General features: G+C 41.9%; 1 protein-coding gene across 1 annotated transcript in view; it reads right to left on the reverse strand.

The window, feature by feature from the left end:
• Positions 1–17,630: 17,630 nt before the first annotated feature.
• Positions 17,631–21,330, reverse strand: part of LIPC (lipase C, hepatic type) — a 130,725-nt gene continuing 127,025 nt past the window's right edge. Inside the window, exons 10-11 of the mRNA XM_083183823.1 lie at positions 20,458–20,667; positions 17,631–17,880 (exon numbers count right to left, since the gene is read on the reverse strand). Coding sequence (XP_083039949.1) covers positions 17,772–17,880; positions 20,458–20,667 — 319 coding nt within the window. The 3' untranslated portion in view covers positions 17,631–17,771. The remainder of the gene's footprint in view (positions 17,881–20,457; positions 20,668–21,330) is intronic.

The following is a 21,330-nucleotide window of genomic DNA, read 5'->3' on the forward strand; positions in this document are numbered from 1 at the left end:
GTATTTAATATGTGACTGTTTAGTATACAGTATCCAGTTTATTTCACCAAAGCCCAAGGACAGTGCTGAAGAATAGAGGACTGCTTATATTGTTAAGTGTTTAGTCCTTTATGGGGGAATGCAATTTGCAGTGACAGAGATGTCTGGCTATTCACATTACTTTATTACAATTCGCTAAATATTGGTCACATGGTACTGTCACACTATCGACTCCATGGGCATGTTTTGTCCGGCCCAAGGAATTTAAATATTTTTGCGTATGGTGTTAATCATCCTCTTGCATGGATGGAATAGACCAGGACAGAAATTGTATCCAAAATCAGAGAAGTCCTTCAAATATTTAGGTGACATGAAGATTTAATTACTGACGGCTACATTATAGTTTTCTGAGCTGATATAATTTGAAGCTTATGAATAATGTGCAATTTAGAGGAGGTTTTTCTATAGATGTGGTCAAAAAGTGCTAAAATATTAAGTAGTGAAAATTTGTTTTAATATTGAGTAATGCAAATTATTGTTAATGAGAAAAGTATGATGATTATTGTTTTTGGCTTTCTATTTTTAAAGTCTCAAACATCAGTTTAAGGGCCATCATTGGCTACTGTTTCAAAAGGCATGTTGATTGATTAGTAAGTAATAATTTTCTTGTTGAAGTTTGAATTGAATATTGAATTGAATGAAGTTAACCCAAAATGTGAAATAACCAATGTTTCTATTACTTATGTGAATTACTGTATATGTAGATGCTCTTGGCTTCCACACACTGCTCCTAGTTGCTTTTGATATTGGGGTGACTAGCAGTTCCCACACTGTCAAAAAGCAATCAGTATAAAAAGTTTTAATAACTCTTCTGTGCCATTTTCAAATATGGGTCACTTTTGTGCCCTATTGTGCTTTTATTAACATGTGCAAAAAAACCAGAGGAAAGATGACTTGTTTTGGGCCACTACTTACTAACTATTATTATTAGGAGAGTCTAGATCACTGATTATTAATAAAACATAGCTTTTATTGAATATTAAAGATAAAAAAAGTTCTTGTTAAATTTAGTATCCCGAAAGAAACACACAAATGCATATAAAAGTAAAACACCCCTTCATCAGAGCTAAACATTAATTTATTTAACAATAACTTTTTTTATATTAAATATTCAATAAGTTATATTTTATTAATAATCAGTGATCTAGACTCTCCTAAGAATAATAGTTACAAAGTAGTGCCCCAACAAAGGGGTATATTCATTGCCGCCGTCAAGGGGGTTTGTGCTGCGAGGATGGCTTGTGTTCAGTGAGAATCGCCAAAAACAAGCCATCCTCGCTCTCAAACCCCCTCGCTGGCCACTCACTGTATTCAATGTTCCAGGGAAATCCTTGCTGTCTGGTGAGGATTCCTTTAAACAGTGAGGTTTGCCACGAATACAGCAGCCCTTCTGCATTTTGTGGGGAGCCCTGCCATTTTGATGGCTGCACTCACCATTTCCACCTCGCTAAAAAGGGCGAGTGGGGTCAGTTGAATACTGACAGTGAGCTATCAGCACTGCTCTCCTTCATAACTCGCATTAAGTGCATTGAAAGTCGTCTTTCCTTGTTTTGGATATTAAATTTCCACTGCCAAACCCATCTAAAATACTATAACGAGTTAACTATGATGGGAGTTTTGATTCAGTAATAAACCTCTTTGGTTCTAACAACACTACTATAAGTTATAACCAAGGAGTAATCCTGTGTGGACACACACCTTTTTTTACGCTTATATTAACATGTACACAATCCTGGTTTTAGTTAATAGGTCATGTGCTTTGTATATTTTTTTTATTATATTATGTCATAATGTCAGTGTTGGTTTGTTTTCCCTGTAAGCTAAATTGTGTGAACTTCATACCTCTAAAGAAAATGAAGATATTAGAAGACCCTTCAGAGGAACTTTTGTATGTATGGAAGTACTATAGTTTTGTGCATTTATTTTGTTGTAGGATGTCCTGAATAGCTTTTTATACAGTAAGATTATTTTAGGATCCTATTTGAAGTTTGGAGACAGGAGTACAAAGATCCAAGAGCGGTTTATTTTAATGCGGTCCATCTTGATAGGTATAATGACCTATTCATCATTCGCAACAATCTGAGTAAAGCGGTTCTGGCAGGTTTGATGCTTCAACACAGAGTACATTCTAGACAAAACTCAATCCTGATTTTCCTAACGTGACATGGGGAATCAAAGTCCCAATTTTCTAGAACTTGATACCTGCTTTAAATATCAACAGCTGGGACATATACAGTGAAGCAGCCCACAAAATAGGAATTGGAATTTTCAAGGGCTTAGGATATAGTTTGGAGTATGTGTTGTGGAGACACATTGAGTCATTTGAAAGATAGATGGTTCTACCAACTGGAGCTTCCAATAGAAATCTAGTGGCTTCATGAGGGTGGAATAGACAGACAAAATACCAGGAACATTTAAATACACCGGAGCACCAGGATCCAAGAAATACATTTCAGGAGGATAGATTAAGTTTTGACAATAATTGATCTCATCTTCAGATTTAAGTAGTGTTGAATTAGGTATTCAAATGATTTCCTGAAACTGTTATGTAATCATAGTTTCCAGGAGAACTTATAAACAAGCCGGGCTGCTGGTGGATAAAAGAGAGCACATTGACAAACCCTATGTAACGACGTTGCATAACGCAGAGCTATGCAAAGCCGTCCTCAAAGCCGCTCATCTGCTTGTATAAACAGCAGATGAGCGGCTTTCATGGCGATCATGCGGGAGCGCGCAGCAGCGCTCATCGTTGGGCATACACACTGGGCGGCTTTGAGCTAAAGGCCGCTCAAATGGGCTGTTTTAAGCGGCTTTCAGCTCAGTCGGCCAGTGTGTATGGGCCTTAAGCTTCCCTATGTAGTGACTTCCGGCCAATCCATGTTAAATAGGAAAATCTATTTTTTTCTGAAAGCGATAAACTAAGACACAGGTCCTCAAAGTCTGTCCTCAGGACCCCAGACAGTGCATGTTTTGCAGGTCTCCTCACAGAATCAAGTGAAAAAGCTCCACCTGGAAAATGTGAACTGTGTGGGGTCCTGAGGACCAAGTTTGAGAACCACCGAACCGGGAGGATTGGGGCCTTTTTTTTGGGGGGGGGGGGGTGGGGGCTGTAGCAGTAGTAGAAATAGTAAGTTGTTTCCTACTACCTTTGGTAAATGTAGATAAATTGAGATGTAACACAAATGATGGTTTACTCAGGTATTAGCAAAAGATAATTTATAAGGTGGCCAGTGGAAAAAGTTTTAATTGGCACCCAAAATCTTTTGAAATGGAGAATATTGAGAAACCCATTAGATAGTTTCGCCCATAGGAACACCCAGCGTCTCATCAGTGTTCCCATGGAAATCGCCCGGTGACATGGGTGCCGGTGACATGCAACTGACCTCACCGGATGTCAGCTGCCTGCCCATTTCCTCCCGAATGTGCACGCATATCGCAAAAGAGTCACTTTTGATATATGGGCACGCACCACATCTTTAGATGGTTGGTTATCATCTAAAAATGTGGGAGTTTCCCCCTGGCCTGCAAATCGATGTGGTGAATCTCCATTCGCAGGGCAACGTCTGGGGGAATTTGCATTGTGAGTCAACCTGAAAAAGGTCCCTAGTGTAAGAGAATATCAGCTTATATGTGCTGCTCGCTTTGGATTTTTTTTTTTGATCATTCCAAACAAATTAACAAAAGAACTTAAAAAAACTTTACCTGACTTAGTAAGTATAATAGGCAAAATTCGCGAAAATTTTTATTATTTCTCTTACGTCCATCCTGGTGTCACAGCTAACCTTGGGATGGAGTAGGGTCTGCAGGAGCAAAGTAACCTATGCTGACTTCTTTGGAAGCAGACTCCTCCCTTCTGCATCCCAGAATGCTTCAGTTTGTTTTAGGTTCCCACTGGAGTGGGTGCTTTGCTGACCAGCTGCAGCCGTTTTTTCTTGGAATTTTTATGGATTTAGTGTAGCTAGGTGTTCATTATTTTATTAATTTACTAGTTAGGTTTTTTACCAGTGTGTTACTCCTTAACAGAAGTTCACACACACTGAGAGCGCAGTAGAGGCTGACAGAAACGCGTCCTGTCAGCTCTTTGTGTGCAAAGGGAAGCTGTCTGCCCCCTCTGCACAGAGCGTAACCTCTACTCTAGAGAGATTTTTCCTGGGCTCTGGGGTGTCCTGAACTGGCTCCTTGCATAGAAGGGGATTGTGGGTGACGAACCACACCCCTCCCCCGCAATACTGGCTGCCATCTTGGAGGGCTTACAGACTGAAATCCCCTTGGGGAGGTGACTGGACGCTTCCAAGTGGTCCCATAAAGAAGGGGAGGCACTGGAAGTAAGGAGAAACACCAGTGGGAGAGGCTGTTCTTCCCTGCTGAAGCAGAGACTGGGGGTGAAATGTAATAGGATGAGAGATTCAGAAAGTGAGAGACTTGGTAAGAAATCTCCAGGTTTTTTTTAAAGCGGCAATCATTTACACTTCAAAATCAAAACTGGTGTTGCCGTGTAAATGATTGCCGCTTTAAAAAAAACTGGAGATTTCTTACCAAATCTCTCACTTTCTGAATCTCTCATCCTATTACATTTCCCCCTTGGTCTCTTCCTGCTCTGTGTTTTGGCACCCTTTTCTCTCCAGGCTGCGGAGCGGATGCAGGATTTTTCAGATACAGCACAGAGGATAAAGTTTCTCCTGGGCAGCGCTTCCCCCGCTGATCGCAGAGGATCTCTGGCAGCGTTTGCAGACAAGATAAGTACACTGTTACACAATTCTGTACATTTGCCTGACATTGTGCTCTGTGTTTTTAGTTATGACTGAAGGGTGTACTGCTGCTGCCTTAGGGGAGGTAGCACCGGCCATGTTTGTTAACTGCAGATTTGGTGGGGTTAAATTAACATGTGAACAGATGGATCAGGGGGATCTGTGCCCCTCATGTGAGTCTGTGCCGAGCGGTGCACAAGCCCAGAGACCTGAGCAATCTGAGCCTGTGTGGGCAGCTGCGTTGGGGAGGTCTATGAATGCCATGGTGAAGGCTTTATAAACAGGCAAAGAGATGACTTGGGGAAGTCTATATGCAAGGAACATCAGTCCTTCGCTTTGCAATAGGAGGGTTGCATCTACAGTTTCAGGCTCTGCCTTTCGGCTGGCCACGGTGCAGAGGGTCTTCACCAAAGTGATGGTGGTCATGGCAGCGACCCTCAGGCTGAAAGGGATAGTAATTATTCCTTACCTGGACGACCTCCTGTTCAAAGCGGAGTCAGCGGAGACACTCCTGGAGCATTTGAGTATTGCGACTCAGTTTTTACAAGATCAGGGTTGGATTTTAAACCTGCCGAAGTCTCATTTGATACCCACACAAAGACTTCAGTTTCTGGGGGTGATACTGGATACTCACCTACACAGGGTGTTCCTTTCAGAATCCAAGGCGGTGGACATCCAGCGGCTGGTGCTACGTCTCCAAGCCTGACAGATTGGTAGGGAGTGCAGCTACTAGGCAAGATGGTGGCGACTTTCGAGGAGCTGCAGTTTGCGAGGTTTCACTCAAGGATTTTTCAGTGGATCATCCTAGCATGTTGGTCAGGGAATGCAAAGACCATGAAATAGGAACGGTTGTTGCTGTCTCAAGAGACAAGGGATTCTCTGATTTGGTGGACGGACCTGGAGACTCTGCAGCTGAGGCGTTCCCTCCACTTGTGGGATTGGCTGGTTAGTACTACCGATGCCAGTCTCAGGGGCTGGGGGGCAGTAGCCCTTCACCTAAGGTTGCAGGGTCGCTGGTCCAAGGAAGAATCAAGGCTGCCGATCAATATATTGGAACTCCAAGTGGTTTGGAACACTCTTCTACAAGCAAAGTATCTTCTCAGGGGATCCCCTGTCGGGTACAGTCGGACAATGCCACAGCTGTGGCCTACTTGAACCATCAAGGCAGGACTCGCAGCAAGATGGCAATGCAGGAAGTCTCGCGGATTTTCAAGTGGGTAGAAGTAAATGTCCCTGCCCTGTCGGCGTCCAGGAACAACTGTCAGGTTCCCAAATTTTGTTCTCGGATCAGAGACCCAGTCGCTTGGGCAGTGGATGCTATGATCGTTTAATGGCAGTTCCAACTGGTCTATGTGTTTCCCCCATTCCCAATAATTCTGCGGGTGCTGAAGAGAATAAGATCTCAGAAGGTACAAGCTATACTGATTGCACTGGATTGGCCCAGGAGGTCCTGGTATTCAGACATACTGAGGTTGTCAATGGACTCTTGGCGTCTGCCTCTTTGGATCTTTAAAGACCAGGACCTTTTCTACACCTGGACCTAGCTCGTCTCAATTTGACGGCTTAGCTTATGAAACCTTCCTATTGAAAAATTAAGTTTTTTTTGGGATGCGGTTATCCAGACTATGCTAAGAGCTCGCAAGCCTGTGTCGACTGTAAATTATCATCGAGTCTGGAAGATTTATATCAGGTGGTGTGAACGTCAGAGGGTAAACACCTCTCTAGGTTCAGGGTGGATAGACTGTTGGAGTTTCTTCAGGATGGATTTTTGGCCGGGCTGAGCCTGCAATCCTTAAAGGTGCAGCTGTCAGTGTTATTTAGTTTCTTTCAGAAAAGAGTGGCTCTGTTACCTGAGGTTCAGACCTTTTTACTGGGCGTAATGAGGCTAAAACCCCCTTATAGGCAGCCGGTGGCTCCTTGGGATTTATCCTTGGTATTGTCAGTTTTACAAAATCCTCCTTTTAAACCATTAAGGTCGGCTGACCTTAAATTTGTTTAGTGGAAACTTGCTTTTTTTTTTGGCCATTACTTCAGCTAGGCGTGTTTCGGAGTTGGAAGCTTTGTCTTGCAAGTCTCCATTTTTTATTTTTCATGAAGATAGGGCTGTGCTTCGAACAGTACCTAAGTTTCTATCTAAGGCAGTATATTCTTTTCATTTGAACCAGGAGATTGTCCTCCCAGTTTCCCCCCCCCCCCTAAAGGGGCTAGAAATAGGGGCAAATAAAAAAAAATTGGATGTTTGCGCCTTGCGAATATACGTTGAAAGGGTAAATGACATACAGTATGCAAAACTTATTTGCTTTTGGTGCTGTATGATGTGCATAAGATAGGGTGGCCTGCTTCTAAGCAGACCATTGCCAGATGGTTGAGGTCAGTGATTGCTTATGCTTACACCAAGGTAGGTCGACCTGTTCCTTCACGGATCAATGCTCATACCACCAGGTCAGTTGCTTCCTCTTGGGCTGTGTGTCTTGGGGCTACAGCGGAGCAGTTGTGCAGGGCTGGCACTTGGTCTTGTTCATACCTTTACCAAATTTTACAGATTTTATGAGTTCGCGTCGGAGGATGCCTCATTTGGGCAAGCAGTGATGAGAACTGTAAGCCTGAGGGTACCCTCCCAAAGGACCGACTCGTGAACGTCCCAAGGTTGGCTGTGTCACCAGGATGGACGAAAGAGAAAAGGGGATTTTTGTAAGAACCTACTGTTCGAACCCCTTTCTCTGAGTCCATCCTGGTGACACAGCGATCCCTCCCTTACGCTCAGTAAGTTATACTGTTCATCTACTGTCATGTTATGGTCATATTGATTGTGCATTTGAAGTTTGAACTGAAGCATTCGGGGATGCAGAAGGGAGGAGCCTGCTTCCAAAGAAGTCAGCATAGGTGCCTTTTGCTCCTGAGGACCCTACTACATCCCAAGGTTAGCTGTGTCACCAGGATGGACTCAGGGAAAGGGGTTTGAACAGTAATCCCCTTATTCAGGTCCATGAAGGAAAGCCAAGACCTCAAGGGAACTTCTACTCAGGAAAAAGGTTCTGGAATTTTACCAGTGTAGAATAATGACAACTCACTTGGACAGGTTCTTATATAGTCATGAGTAGTGAGGCCAATCCCGGGATCGGGATCGGCGGGATCCCGGGATTTAGGCCTAAAATCGGCGGGATTTCAATCCCGGGATTGAAGCTTTCAATCCCGGGATTTCGGGATTAGTATCCCAGTGCTAAATGTAGTTTTTTCTCCAAAGCCGGGCAGCGCTGAGCACTTTAGAATGGCTCAGATGCTGCCCGGCTGTCTGCTGTGTACCCTCCGGTGGCTGATTGGTCAGTGTCATGATGACGGCGCCCAGGCTGCGCAGCGTGACCCCTGACATCACGCCACGCTGCGCAGCCCGTCCACCGCCATGCCTGTCAGTGCACTGTCTTCGGCTCAGCCGCCTGCCCGCCCCGCCGCTGCATGGATGGAGACGGATGGACGGACATCGCTCCTGCTGCTGCCTGTCACCATACCTCTGTAAGTGACAGTGCAGGGCAGGGGAAGAGTGGCGGGCGGGCTGGCAGGGGGCGAATAAGAGGGGATTTATATTGATATTTGGGGGGCGGGTCATTTTTTTTTTTATTAGGGAGGCCAATCCCGGGATTCCCGGGATCCCGGGATTGAGCATTTTTCAATCCCGAATCCCGGGATTGAAAAAATGCCCCGGGATTGGCCTCCCTAGTCATGAGGCAGCTCTTTAAATTATAGTGTTAAATAGTTCTAAAGGTATTTATTCCATTGCTGATCCAAAAAGCGTTGGGCGTGTCTTGCCACTCTATTTGAACGTCTTGACCTGACGTAACCTAAGGTCTGTGGACTCGGGATAACAGGGACCAGATCCAGAGCTGAAAGCTGCTACCCCAATTAAAGCTACATCCATCACCCTTATCTGGCAAAAAAATCACTGCTGAAATATTTCAATAGTGCAACCATTTTCACTGTGTGCAGGAAATCTACCCCAGCCATTGCCTGCTATATGAATCTATAGATTATGATATTAGGTCATCGCTTGATAAGTGAAAGATCTTTTCAATTATATAATTTACTTGGAAGAAATTCTGTGAATCTGAAAGGTATAGTTCCCTTACTATACCCTTACCCGCCAATGGGTTTGGAACTGAGATTCTATTAGGAGATTCATATCAATTACTCAACGTACTATCTCTGTTTTTGGACGCAAGCTCAATGCAGGTTATATCAACCCACCATTGGTGACTTAATTACCCCAACAGGTCCTTTGTTCTTAATATTGCATGCTTCTACATATGTAATTTTAATGTGTCATTAAATTGTTATTTTTTATTCCTTTGATGTATACACTTTTTTATTATGGTGTAGTGCTGCTTCATTTTTTTGCCCTTACTGTTATCTTAGTTCCTTCTTTCTGTGCATAGTCCTGCCCCTGCAAAGATGATGAAGCAGCAGGTGGAGGTGTCCATGGCCCTTTTCCAGGTGTTGTTGGTCCTGTAGAGGAAACCCACATTTTTGTGAACAAGCAAAAGCTTTTGATTGTCTTAAGCCTATAGATATTTGTGAAAATATTTTGATTGCCTCTTCCTTACCCACTACTCGGGTTCTGGGGCATCTGGATTTTGATGGGGTTTGAGCTGGTAAAATGTAGAAGAAAAAAATAAAATAATAAAGCAGGCCAATATTACTTGATACTAGCACATATGCAGGGACCTGAAAGTATTTATGTATGTTTCACCAAAAATAGTGAAGAAGTGAGCGAATGGATAATTTGTCTGTATTAACTTGTTTGCTTCGAAAAATATTTTTGGCAGAAAATATAATATGTTTGGCTGCTGTGAGTTTTCTAATTTCTTGTGAACCTACCAGATCTGCAAAGTTCCTTAGGTGGAACAACAATATTACACTACATGCCAGTGCAAAGATAATGGGGCAACATGAGTTTGTGCAAGAAAGAATTGGGATGCATATAAGAGACAACAGTAGTGGGTATACTTTGCAGAATACGTTTGTGTGAGGAGTTCTTACACAAAACACAAATTACAAGTAGTATTATGGAGAGCATGAACCCTCGCCAGGATAAAGGGGGGAATCTCATGTCTGCCTGATCTGGAGAGATCCCACCATTCGGACTTGGTGGCCTTTGCTATTTTCTTCTTCATCCACATTTTAATAATTTTTGCAAGGTGTTGCAATAATTAAGTGGCCTAGTGCAGTCACACCCAGCACGACCCCATCCCAAATGGCTGCTTTATGCTGTGCTGTAGGGTGAACAGACATTCAGCTAAACAGCAACATAGAATTTCATGACTTCCTTCACATTTTACTGATATATAAACTTTGTATTTATTCCGGGTTTGGTTCTACTCCAGTTGGTGGATTCCTCATCACTATTAAAATCAGACTCAGGCATACGCTCATATGCAACCTCTTCCTCAATCTTTCTGCCGACAAGCTCTTCTGAACACTGCCATAACCCTGACAACAGAAAATGACACTATCATAAAGCCTAGGCAACCCCTTTCACACATGTGTCATTACCCAGGACTTTCACACCAGACCTGGATTTTCTGATCCAAGCTTTCAGTAGGCATTTGGAGATGATCCTCTCTCGAAGATCTACTATCCCCAGCCAATCCAAAACTTTAGGCATTACCCAAGTCATCAAGACCCAGGTTACATTTTTAGACCTAAGTTGGTTACATAATCCTTAACATTGAAATATGTGGCAATAATATCTAATATAATTAATTGCTGTTATAAGAAAAGAGAATAGCATTTATCATAGATAAAATATAGTGCTGTAGACTTTATGTATTGTATGTGTGTTAAATAATTCAAATGATTGCACAAATCTGCCTTCAAGACACTTTTATACTGCTGTATAAATCAATTTATCTTTACAATTACTCTATAAAGATTGTTATTTCAATATGTGCTTAAGGCAAAATGAGTTACCGAATTCAATGCAAAAACCTAAGTGACTCCATAATGCAATTCATAACAGTGAATAGTGCTAAATATCATGTATGTATTATTTATGTACTATCTGTGAGAGATTCCATCAGGTATTATATACTATACCACATATAGAACTATGTTTTCTATTTATAATACCACATAGAGAAGCCCCATCACTAGTCTGTACACAGGTCATTACACCATAACAAGAAAACACTGGCATCTTGCTATAAGGTAAATTGAATTATTATACTTTGTGAAATGGAAGCATGGTTTATTTTTTTTGTTTTTTTTTTACTGCTAGTACATTAATGAGAAGCTTCATGTAGACCAGAAAGGATCTTCCTACAAAATAATCTATAGTGGAATTAGATTATAAGATGTGAATGGTCCATTAAATGTACATGGTTAGAGATCTTGCTTCTGTGCAGAGGGTCATGATCATTATATGATTATAGATATCTTTTGAAAAGGTAATGGCTTGTTCAAAAAGTGAATAGATTTTAGCATTCAGAAAATCAGTTTTTATATATTCACAAATGTATTGTACATGATTAAGCCCACTGACTCTCTGTCTCTATGCTGAGTCTTACGAGAATGGTTTTATGCAAATACCAGTAGAAAGGGGAAATGGGAGTACCTGTGCACAATTGGTTCTGATATGAATACACTTCAATTATTGTAATCCACAGTTTTGTATAAAGTATATTAGTGAATCTGCTATTTAATCTTAAATATATATCCTTTTTAACATGACCTAGCACCATTTTAAGGGATGTTATATATAATAGATAAAAGTATGTATTTAATATTCTAAATACATTTAATCAATTTGATTGTTTTGCAGCAACTGAGAAAAGGTCAAAAAAAGAATATAATAGTCAAGGATTCCAGACAAGGGTTTAGATAATTTATATTAGCACTGCATCTGTATACTCCAAATCAGCATATGTTAACACTATTAACTATAAGGAAGAAATGCACAATTTAATCAGCCAAGCACTTCAACCAAGCCAACCAGTGCTGAAGTACTTGGTTTGTTTGGGCCCCCACAAACCAAGCTACCAATGATCTTAAGGCACCTAACAATGTTGTTGTTAATCATCATATTTGGAACATGTCCGACTTAGACATAGCTAATGTGGATACCTCTGAATGTTAGTTTTAAAGGTGACACATGTAGGTGTTGACTGCTGGATATGACTTTTTATTTCTTGCAAATTTCATGAAAGGCTTTTTATTGCATGAAACCGCAGTAGCAGGACCACCACTTGCAAAGAAAGGCCAAGGTATGAGCCTTTCCATGCACTGTGTGTTGTATAGCACTTTAAAATTTGTCAACTATAAATTTTACCCTCATATTTAGGTAACGTTTTCCTAACTATTGGGAATTGCTGTTAAGATATGAGGTGCCCTTTCATACACCTTCTTTCCTCTTGACCACTTTTTAGTACATGCTAAAGAAGTACTATGACTGGAAGTAGCACTAGGACTGGTTTACTCCTGCTTTTCTATAGACTGATGCATGATTGGTTTTATTTTCAAAAACCAAGACAGGAGTAAAGCTCAAATATAAAGCTAAATGATGTTTCCCCGCTTATGTTTTTTGGGTGTTGATGATACCCCACCCGCAGTAACACGACCTAGCTAACCTGGTATAAGCTGTGACGCTTGTATTCATTTTTCATACACTAACTGCAAGAACAATTTCTCAACTTCTATAATAATTATATTACCTCATATTTGATGGCAAAACACACAGGCAGCTTTTGACACTGTAGATAATGGGATTCTGATTGATCACAGGTAAAATTTTGTTGACTGTATGGCACATTCCCTAGGTGGTTCATATAATTTCTCGCTGGCAGCTCATGGGAGCTTTGTCTGGAATATACTAATTGAAAAGATATGGAGTTCCAAATAACTCCAGCATGGTGCTAGATGAAAGCCATCTGAGGTTTATTGAACAGAACAGGTTATAAATAGTTCAGCACACTTCTTTAATCCAATTCCACATAACCATCCCCACAAACACCTGAATGAATATCCCTTCTGTTCCTAGGATAGTGGTTCCCAAACTTTTTGAAATCACGGAGCTCTAGAGTATCAGCATTTTTTCAAGGCAACCCTAGTCTAATAGTTGATTTATTAAAAATATTATTAAGCACAGTGTTTTTAGCTGTCACCCTTAATTTTAGTTATGTGATGGTGGACATAGCTATGGCTCGAATTGTCCACTTATTTATTATGGACAGCCACCAGATCTAGATTTGCCTATCACTTTTAGCTTAAATATTGTGTTTTGGTCCGGGACCACTATCCTGAGGCAACCTAGCAAGAGTCTAAAGGCCCCCATACACTAGCCGATTTTGGTCAGATTTCAGCCAGATCAGTCGGATCTGGCCGAAATCGGACCAAAATCGGCTAGTTTTGATGTCCCCTCAGATCCGATGCGCGGTCCCGTGCGCATCGGATCTGCGTCGGGTGGTCGGACCTGCTGCACGTCCGACCACCCGACTTGGGACCTAGTGGGGCGGCGCGGCGGTGAAGGGAGCAGGGGGGGCTGGGGACGCGGCGCGGCTGCGGGGGACACAGGCGGCATAGAGCCGGGCAGGGGGAGCCGGCCGGGAGCTGTCAGTAATGAATAAAAAAAAAAAAGCCCATACAATGAATGGGCGGCCTGTGATTGGCGCTCTCTCAGCCAGTCAGCAATTCACAGGCTGCCCATTCATTGTATGGGCTTTTTTTTTTTTTATTCATTACTGACAGCTCCTGGCCGGCTCCCCCTGCCCGGCTCTATGCCGCCTGTGTCCCCCGCAGCGTCCCCAGCCCCCCCTGCTCCCTCTACCGCCTCGCACAGACGCTGTCCCCCGCAGCGTCCCCAGCAGCGGGGGACACAGACGTGTCCCCCGCAGCGTCCCCAGCCCCCCCTGCTCACTCTACCGCCTCGCACAGACGCTGTCCCCCGCAGCGTCCCCAGCAGCGGGGGACACAGACGTGTCGCCCGCAGCGTCCCCAGCCCCCCTGCTCCCACCTCTGTAGCCCCCCCCCCCCCTGCTCCCCGGGTTTTTTACATGTGATAAATCGAGACGATTTATCACATGTAAAAAATGGCACATCAAGTGCCAATCTAAACAAGCTCCCCCGGGGAGCAGCCGGGGAAGTTCAGGGGGAAGTCGGGGGCGACTTGTCCTAAGGACAAGTCGCCCTAGTGTATGGGGGCCTTAAGGCACACCGTTTGGGAACCACCAGCATAGGAGCAGAGAATCTCTCCTCAGCACTCTAGGTTATTTATTTACAGTTTCTTATCTAGCGCAGCATATTCTGTTTTGCTTTACAATTGGCAACAACAGTGATAAAACAAACTGAGTAGAAATAAATCGAAATAGGTAAAAGGGCCCTGCTCATAAGCTTACAATCTATAGCGATAATAGGAGGAATACATAGGATTCCATAGGATGGCAGTCCCAGATTGCAAGACAGTCCTAATGGGATGCAATTATGTATGAATGCTGCTGGAGGTCATGTGGGTGTTCTGGAATATGATAAGCTTTCCTAAAGAGGTGAGTTTTCAGGGAACGATTGAAAGTTTGGATGCTAGAGTAGAGTCTTAATGTTCGTGGAAGGGCATTCCATAGGGTGGGTGCTGCCCGACAAAATCGTGTAAGTGGGAGCAAGTAATGAGTATGGATTTTGTCTCCATCATTCTTAGTGTATGCCCACGTGTCATAAGTACATCCTTGTTACTGAATAAGTCATCTTTAAGCTCCTTATGAATTCCCCTCCTGTATTTAAACATACTAATCATACCACCGCTCAGTTTTAGTTTTTCCAGTCAATACATATTCAGCCTGGTTAGCCTATCTTTATATTCTATTGACTCAAGACCCCTTATTAATTTAGTTGCCCTTCGCTAGCCCAATTCCAGTTCATTTACGTATTTTCTAAGGTGCGGTGCCAGAGCTGGACACAGTACTCCAAATGAGGCCTCACCAATGATTTGTAAAGTGGTACTATCACACCGGCATCCCTTGACTCCATTCCCCTTTTAATACATGCCAAGGTCCTGTCAGCCTTTGCTGCTGCTCTTGAGCAGTGTGCACTATTACCCATTTTATCATTTATGATAACGCCTAGATCCATTTCTACTGCAGAGCTCCCAATACTAACCTCATTTAATTTATAGCTACCCTGAGAATTTTTTTTTACCAAAATGAATTTCTTTGCATTTATCTACGTTAAATGGCATCTTGCTGTCCACACTGCAAGTTTAACTAAGTCGTTTTGCAGTCCTCTTCTGAGTTTATTACCTTGCTCAGTTGTGTGTCCTCTGCAAAAATTGCAATTTTACTTTGCAGGCCATCGCCTATATTGTTTATGAAAATATTAAATAAGGTAGGACCCAATACTGAACCCTGTGGGACACCACTTTCTACCTTTCTCCAGTTCGAAAATGTCCTGTTAACCACTTTGTTCCCGATTGTCTAATTTTTTATCCAAGTACAAATTTCCTTCCCCATCCCTATTTCCCCTACTTTCCATAACAGCCCTTGATGTGGTACCTTGTCAAATGCTTTTGCAAAAACAAGGAGGATTACATCCACTGATTTCCCGGAGTCCACATTCCTGCTGACCTCTTCATAAAAACTAATTAAGTTTGTCTGGCATGATCTATTTTTAATGAACCCATGTTGTGCTTTACATATTACCTTGTTTTGTTCCAAGAAATCATGAATGCCATCTCTAATTACCCTCTCCAGTATTTTTCCTACAATGGATGTTAGGCTGACCAGTCTATAATTTGCAGGGTTTGTTTTACTCCCTTTTTTCAGTATAGGTACTACATTTGCTATATGCCAGTCTCTCGGTACCAACCCGAGTTCACTGATTCCTGGAAGATGAGGTATATTGGCAGTGCTATGACAGAACTAAGTTCTTTTAGTACCCTCGGATGAATTTCAGCTGGTCTGGGAGATTTGTTTACATTAAGATCTAGCAATCCGTTTTTAACTATTTCTTCACTTAAACATAAACTGGATAACTTTTTAGCGCTGTGCTACCCTCTTGGTGCAAAATCTCAGTAGAATCCTCCCCTCGTAAATACTGATGTAAAGAATTCATTGAATATCTCTGCCTTTTCCTCATCTTCCATTATCGGGATACCGCACTTGTTTTTCAATGGGCCAATATTCTCCTTCCTCAGACGTTTCCCATTTATGTAGCTGTAGAATTTTTTGGGATTTGACTTGCTATCTGACGATATTCTTCTTTCCGTCTCTAATTTAGCTACCTTGATAATGTTTTTACATTTCTTGTTACATTCCTTATATGCGGCAAAAGATTCAGGCGTCCCTTACTGTTTATACCTATTAAATGCCCTTTTTTTCTTTGACATTTCAATTTTAACTTTATTATTTAGCCACATTGGTTTAAGTTTGCCATTTCTTCGTTTGTTGGCCTTAGGAATAAATTTATTGGTGCCATCGTTAAGTATTCTTTAAAACATGCCCCATCTCTCTGTGGTATTTATACCTTTTAAATAGTTCATTCCAGTCTATATCTTTTAAGGATTCTTCAAACTTGTCAAAGCTCGCTTTTCTAAAGTTTAAAGACTTGGTCTTACCCCTGTATACGTCCTTGCTAAGATTCAAATCAAATGCGATCATATTATGATCACTATTACCCAATGTCTCCCTTATGGTTATATTAGAGAGAATATTTTTGAAAATGTGGCTGCCGCTTCCCACCCGGCATCTGTCGCTACCAGCTGCCTGACACCCATCCCGCTGCAGCCCACCCTGTGCCACCCACCCCTGAACATAGGTGTGTGCCAGCTGTGCTTCAATGCTGGCACACATCTACAGATCGGACCCAACACATTGTGGGGTACTAAAAAGCAAAGCCCTTGCGATGTGCCGATGATGGGTCCAATTCGATAGATTGAACCTGCAGCAGTTTCGATCTGTAGGGTCCGACCCGATGCCCATGGTACCGTGCATCGGGTTGCATGGGATGTCACACACTTCTGATTTGTGCCTATTTCTTGGCTTGATTCATCTGGATTGGGTGAAATCGGCCCAAATCTTACTAGTGTATAGGGGCCTTTAGAGCTGTTATTGTAAGGAAAAAGTATAATGAAAAATACTAATCAAGTTTAAGGTTTTTTACCTGCAGATTTATCAAACCTTGTAGATAAATAAAGTACTAACCAGTCAGCTTTTTTTCATTTTTCTAGTACACCCAAAGGATCACTTGTTAATACTTCAAGATTTGATAAAACTCCCCCCAAAAATGCTGTTTATATGGCTTTTTGCATACTAAAAAGGCTTTACGACTTTTAGGATTTTTTTTGTACAATTAACAAGGCCAGTCTTTACCTAAAAGTCTAAGGGAGTATTTAATACAGGATTCTGACTGCTGGAATGTCATAGCAGGGTCAACAGTCGGGATCTCGGGCAATTTTTGGTTCTTCCGATTGTAACTTGACAGCCAGAATTCTATGTTCGGGCTGTGGAGTGTCGGAAAGTCGGTGGTTCAGCGAAAATGCACCCGTTTTGTTGAAAAATGGCCATGGATTTAACGTTCCTCAACTGTTTCTGACAATACAGACTCACCTCTATAGGAGGTGGGTCTGTAGCAGATGAGTCCCGGCAGGGATTTAATACTGAACTGCCAAAAATTTCCGACAGGGGAAATATCAGCAGATATTGAATACCCCCCTTAGGGTCCATTCAGCCTTTTAAGAATGTAAGTGTACAGAGCTCCAAACAGGATACAAGTAAACCGCCTATAAAATATAATTGTATCTGATCCATGTATCCCTATGCTGCATTGTACTGTATGTGCAGTTCACAAAGTCAGAAATGAAATATGCAATACTCTAGCTGTTCCAGCTTTATTTTATTTAGTTGCTTTTCAGAAGAAAACAGAAAGGAATGCTTAAAAACATTAATTCTCGTGGATAATTTGCCGATAATTGAAGTGTCTGTTACCCAATAAGGCTTGCTTGTTTGTTTACTGCTATTGTTTAGACGTTTTCCTTTTAAGACTACCTATACACTTCACGTAGGTCTTCTCCTGATCTGGAAGGAGTTTGTTGTCATCAACATTTTCAGAGCAAAATATGAATCTGGAAAGAAATTATCAATTAGGAAAGCTATATAACGCGAGGGAGATAGCTGGCACAGATTCTTAGCAATGGATTCCATGTTTGGCAAATACTCAGATACTTGATCACTATCCATGGCAATAATACCTATATAAATTGTTGTATGTGTCAGTTAAGAGATTCTCCATATTCCCATTTTTGCAAAAATCAGAGACTGGACACATGCCCTTGGCGTTTGTGATATGATGCCGCCACTGCTACTGAAATGAATAAGTTCCACTAAGAGAAGCAGGTTCTGTGCATGCTGAAGACACGGAGAGAGGAGGATGGAGGGACACAGAGGCGGGGAAGCTGCTGGCAGACACAGGGCATGGAGCTGATGGAAAGACATGGGCAGTGAGCTGCTTGAGAGCCAGAGGTGTATAAGCACAACTGTGGGCATTATGTATAAGCAGTACTACTGTGTAGAGTAACTTGAATAAAGGGTACTACTATGTGGTGTAATATGAATCAGGGCAACTATATGCAGTGTAATGTAGATTTGATCGCGTTACTGTGTGGTGTCATTTTAATTGGAGTTACTCTTGTGTGAGCACACCCCTTCCTTGTGGGACCACAATCCCTATATAAAGTATGGCTGGTAGGGCACAAATTTATAGATGGCAGGGGGTGCCGGAAACCCAGGCACTGGCCCGAGTTCTGCCTAGTGAGGGGGGGGGGGGGGGGAGTGAGCTATGAGCTGCTGGCCATGCCCCCTGTCCCTCTAGTGAATAGACGCTTGTCAGACACACACAGCATCTATTCACTGCTCACAACAGTTTCAACCCCCACTGCTGCCCGAGTTTGAGACAGCGGTGATCGTGCCAAAAATTGTGACTGTTCCATGAAAATTGGCACGGTTGGGCGGTATGATATGGCGTTTTAGAAGTGGTTCCATATAAGTGGCCATGAGAAACCTTATTAATATGCATCTAGCCATAGGGATTACTGTACCTTTTAACCACTGCAGAGAAAAGGCGCTGATTCAATTTGAATATTAAATATATTTTTTTTTTTAAGTTAATGGCTGCATAATGTGGGTAAGGTGCAATCAGGGAGATTTCTAGACTCTTCAGGGAGTCAGGGAATTTGCTACTATTTCAGAGAGTCTCCTGCCAAATGTAGAAGGCTAGGCAACTGTAATTATTAGGAACTGTGTGATTACTGAGCAAAGTGATGTTTAATGTTTCTATAGATGAGTACTATATATGGGAGCAGAGTAATGAGACTCAGAAACGGGATAGTGTCAACGTGCAGCTGTAATGCCAACATGTTCATAGTGTCCTTTAAAAAACTTTAACAATGTCTGTATTGCAACTTGCAACATGGTGCTTTATCATCAAACATTATTCAAATTTGTAAGCCGACACTATTAAAATGCTGTGCATCACATTATTAACAACTCTGCATTATATCCTTGACCTGACACTGTCCCCATTCTGAGTGTGGACTGTTATTATATAGTACCACCTATCCTCCTATTACATTAGCCTTCAATCACCTCATGATGTACGTGGCTCTCACTCATCCCACCTCTGTTTCCATTTTCAACAATAATAAAATGTAATACAGACTTTAATTTATTGAAAATGGCAATGGCAGTGATTGGGTTACTATTATCATTATCCGATGTATTTTCGGCCATAGGCTCTAAAAACGCTCCCTTTATTACTTATCAAGAAATTGGGTATCCAGATGGCTGACAGACAATGTCTATTTTGAGATACATACTGACCTATATATGGTCGACATGACTAAAAGGTTGACACAAACTATAGATCGAATAGGCAATGGTCAGCACAGGCTGACTTGAGTTTCTCTTAGTTTTCTGACTTTCTAATACTTTACCATACACGTGGACTCCGACTGGGAATGCTAAAGTGCGCTTACTAAATGTTTGTTTACTGTGTAGATAGATATATGAATATTCTGCTACCTAGAAACAAGTTTCAGATACTGGGGCAGATGTATTATAGTGGTGCTTATCGTGCCAGTATAACACTTCCTGCTTCACTTCATTACTGAGGCAAAGCAGGAAGAGACACTGACTACATTTTTTAACATCTTGTTCACCTAAATGGGGGGTGCGAAATGTTCTCTAGAGCAGACAGCGCATCAGTTGACACTGACACGCTGTCTCTGCCTGCCCAGCTGGCTCTTCTGGGCATGCACGAAATCTCGCTACTCACATGAGTTCTCCTGCACAGGCCAGATCAATAGGGCATCCCCACCTTGCAGCTGTCAAAGGCGATAACTGCAGGAGGTGGAGTGCTGTTGACCATTCAAACATTTGGCCTGCTGTCTTCTAGATATCAGCACCGATATGGACCAGGGCGCATAGTGCCCCTGTCCTTTTCTACTCAATGACCCCTTCATACATGGGGAAAAAGCATAACGTGCACTGATACCGCTTCTCCCCCATACTGACACTTCACACTTCTACCTCATTGTCATGTAATCTAAAAGAAACAAAAACCATCCATTGGACCATTATAATATGCAACAAATTGTACTTTTATAACAACTTCAACCCCAGCCAGCTTCATTTGAGTAACTAACCTTTCCTGCGTCTCTCCTGACATAACGCGTATCTTCTTTACTAAAAGACCAGGAAGTTGGGTCCAAGGCATCTTTGCTTGAATGTTATACCATAAATTTTTTATGTTATTGTTACCACTCCACTTTAACGTGAGCATCATCAGGTCTCCAATATCGGTGTCTAGTGTAATTAGAAAAGAGTAGGTTCCGCTTTCCTTTATACCATCAGGACTAGGAAGTAATTATCCACATACAAATGTTTCAAAAACAAACACCATGGGAAAAAAGAAAATATAAATTCAATAGTATTTCATATAAGTCAATAGGTTTATTAATAGTTTTTTTTGTAGAAACATTGTGTAATGTTCACAGATACAGTGGTGGAAATTTACTAAGATGGGAGTTCTGCTTCATCTGGGCTGTTGCTATGGGCAACCAATCAGAATCTACTTCTTATTTATGTTTCACCTTCTAGAAGATAATAGATAGTATCTGATTGGTTGCCCATAGCAACATCCCATGTGACATAGAACTCCCATCTTAGTAAATGTCCCCCTGTATGTTTTAAACCATAACAGCCAATGAAGCCAGTTAGGACTGCATAATACATTTAAGAAATTGACATCTAACTTCTGATTGGGTGTAATTCGTAACAGTATATTTATGAACATCTCAGTGATAAGAGTTGTGTTGGTTCTGTGGACATCAGACCTTACAAAATAGACACTGATAGGCATAGCAAAGAAAACAATCAATGCATACATTTTGCATATGGCAGAGAATATGATTTTCTTTTGCATATGTAACTTCATGTTTCTATATAAGGTAGATAACTTATAGTACTCTGCGTTTGTATTTACAACAAAGCTAACCACCAATGCAAAATGCCTTCGG

Source organism: Crinia signifera, chromosome 4 (assembly GCF_055691185.1).
Source record: "Crinia signifera chromosome 4, ASM5569118v1, whole genome shotgun sequence".
NCBI lineage: Eukaryota > Metazoa > Chordata > Amphibia > Anura > Myobatrachidae > Crinia > Crinia signifera.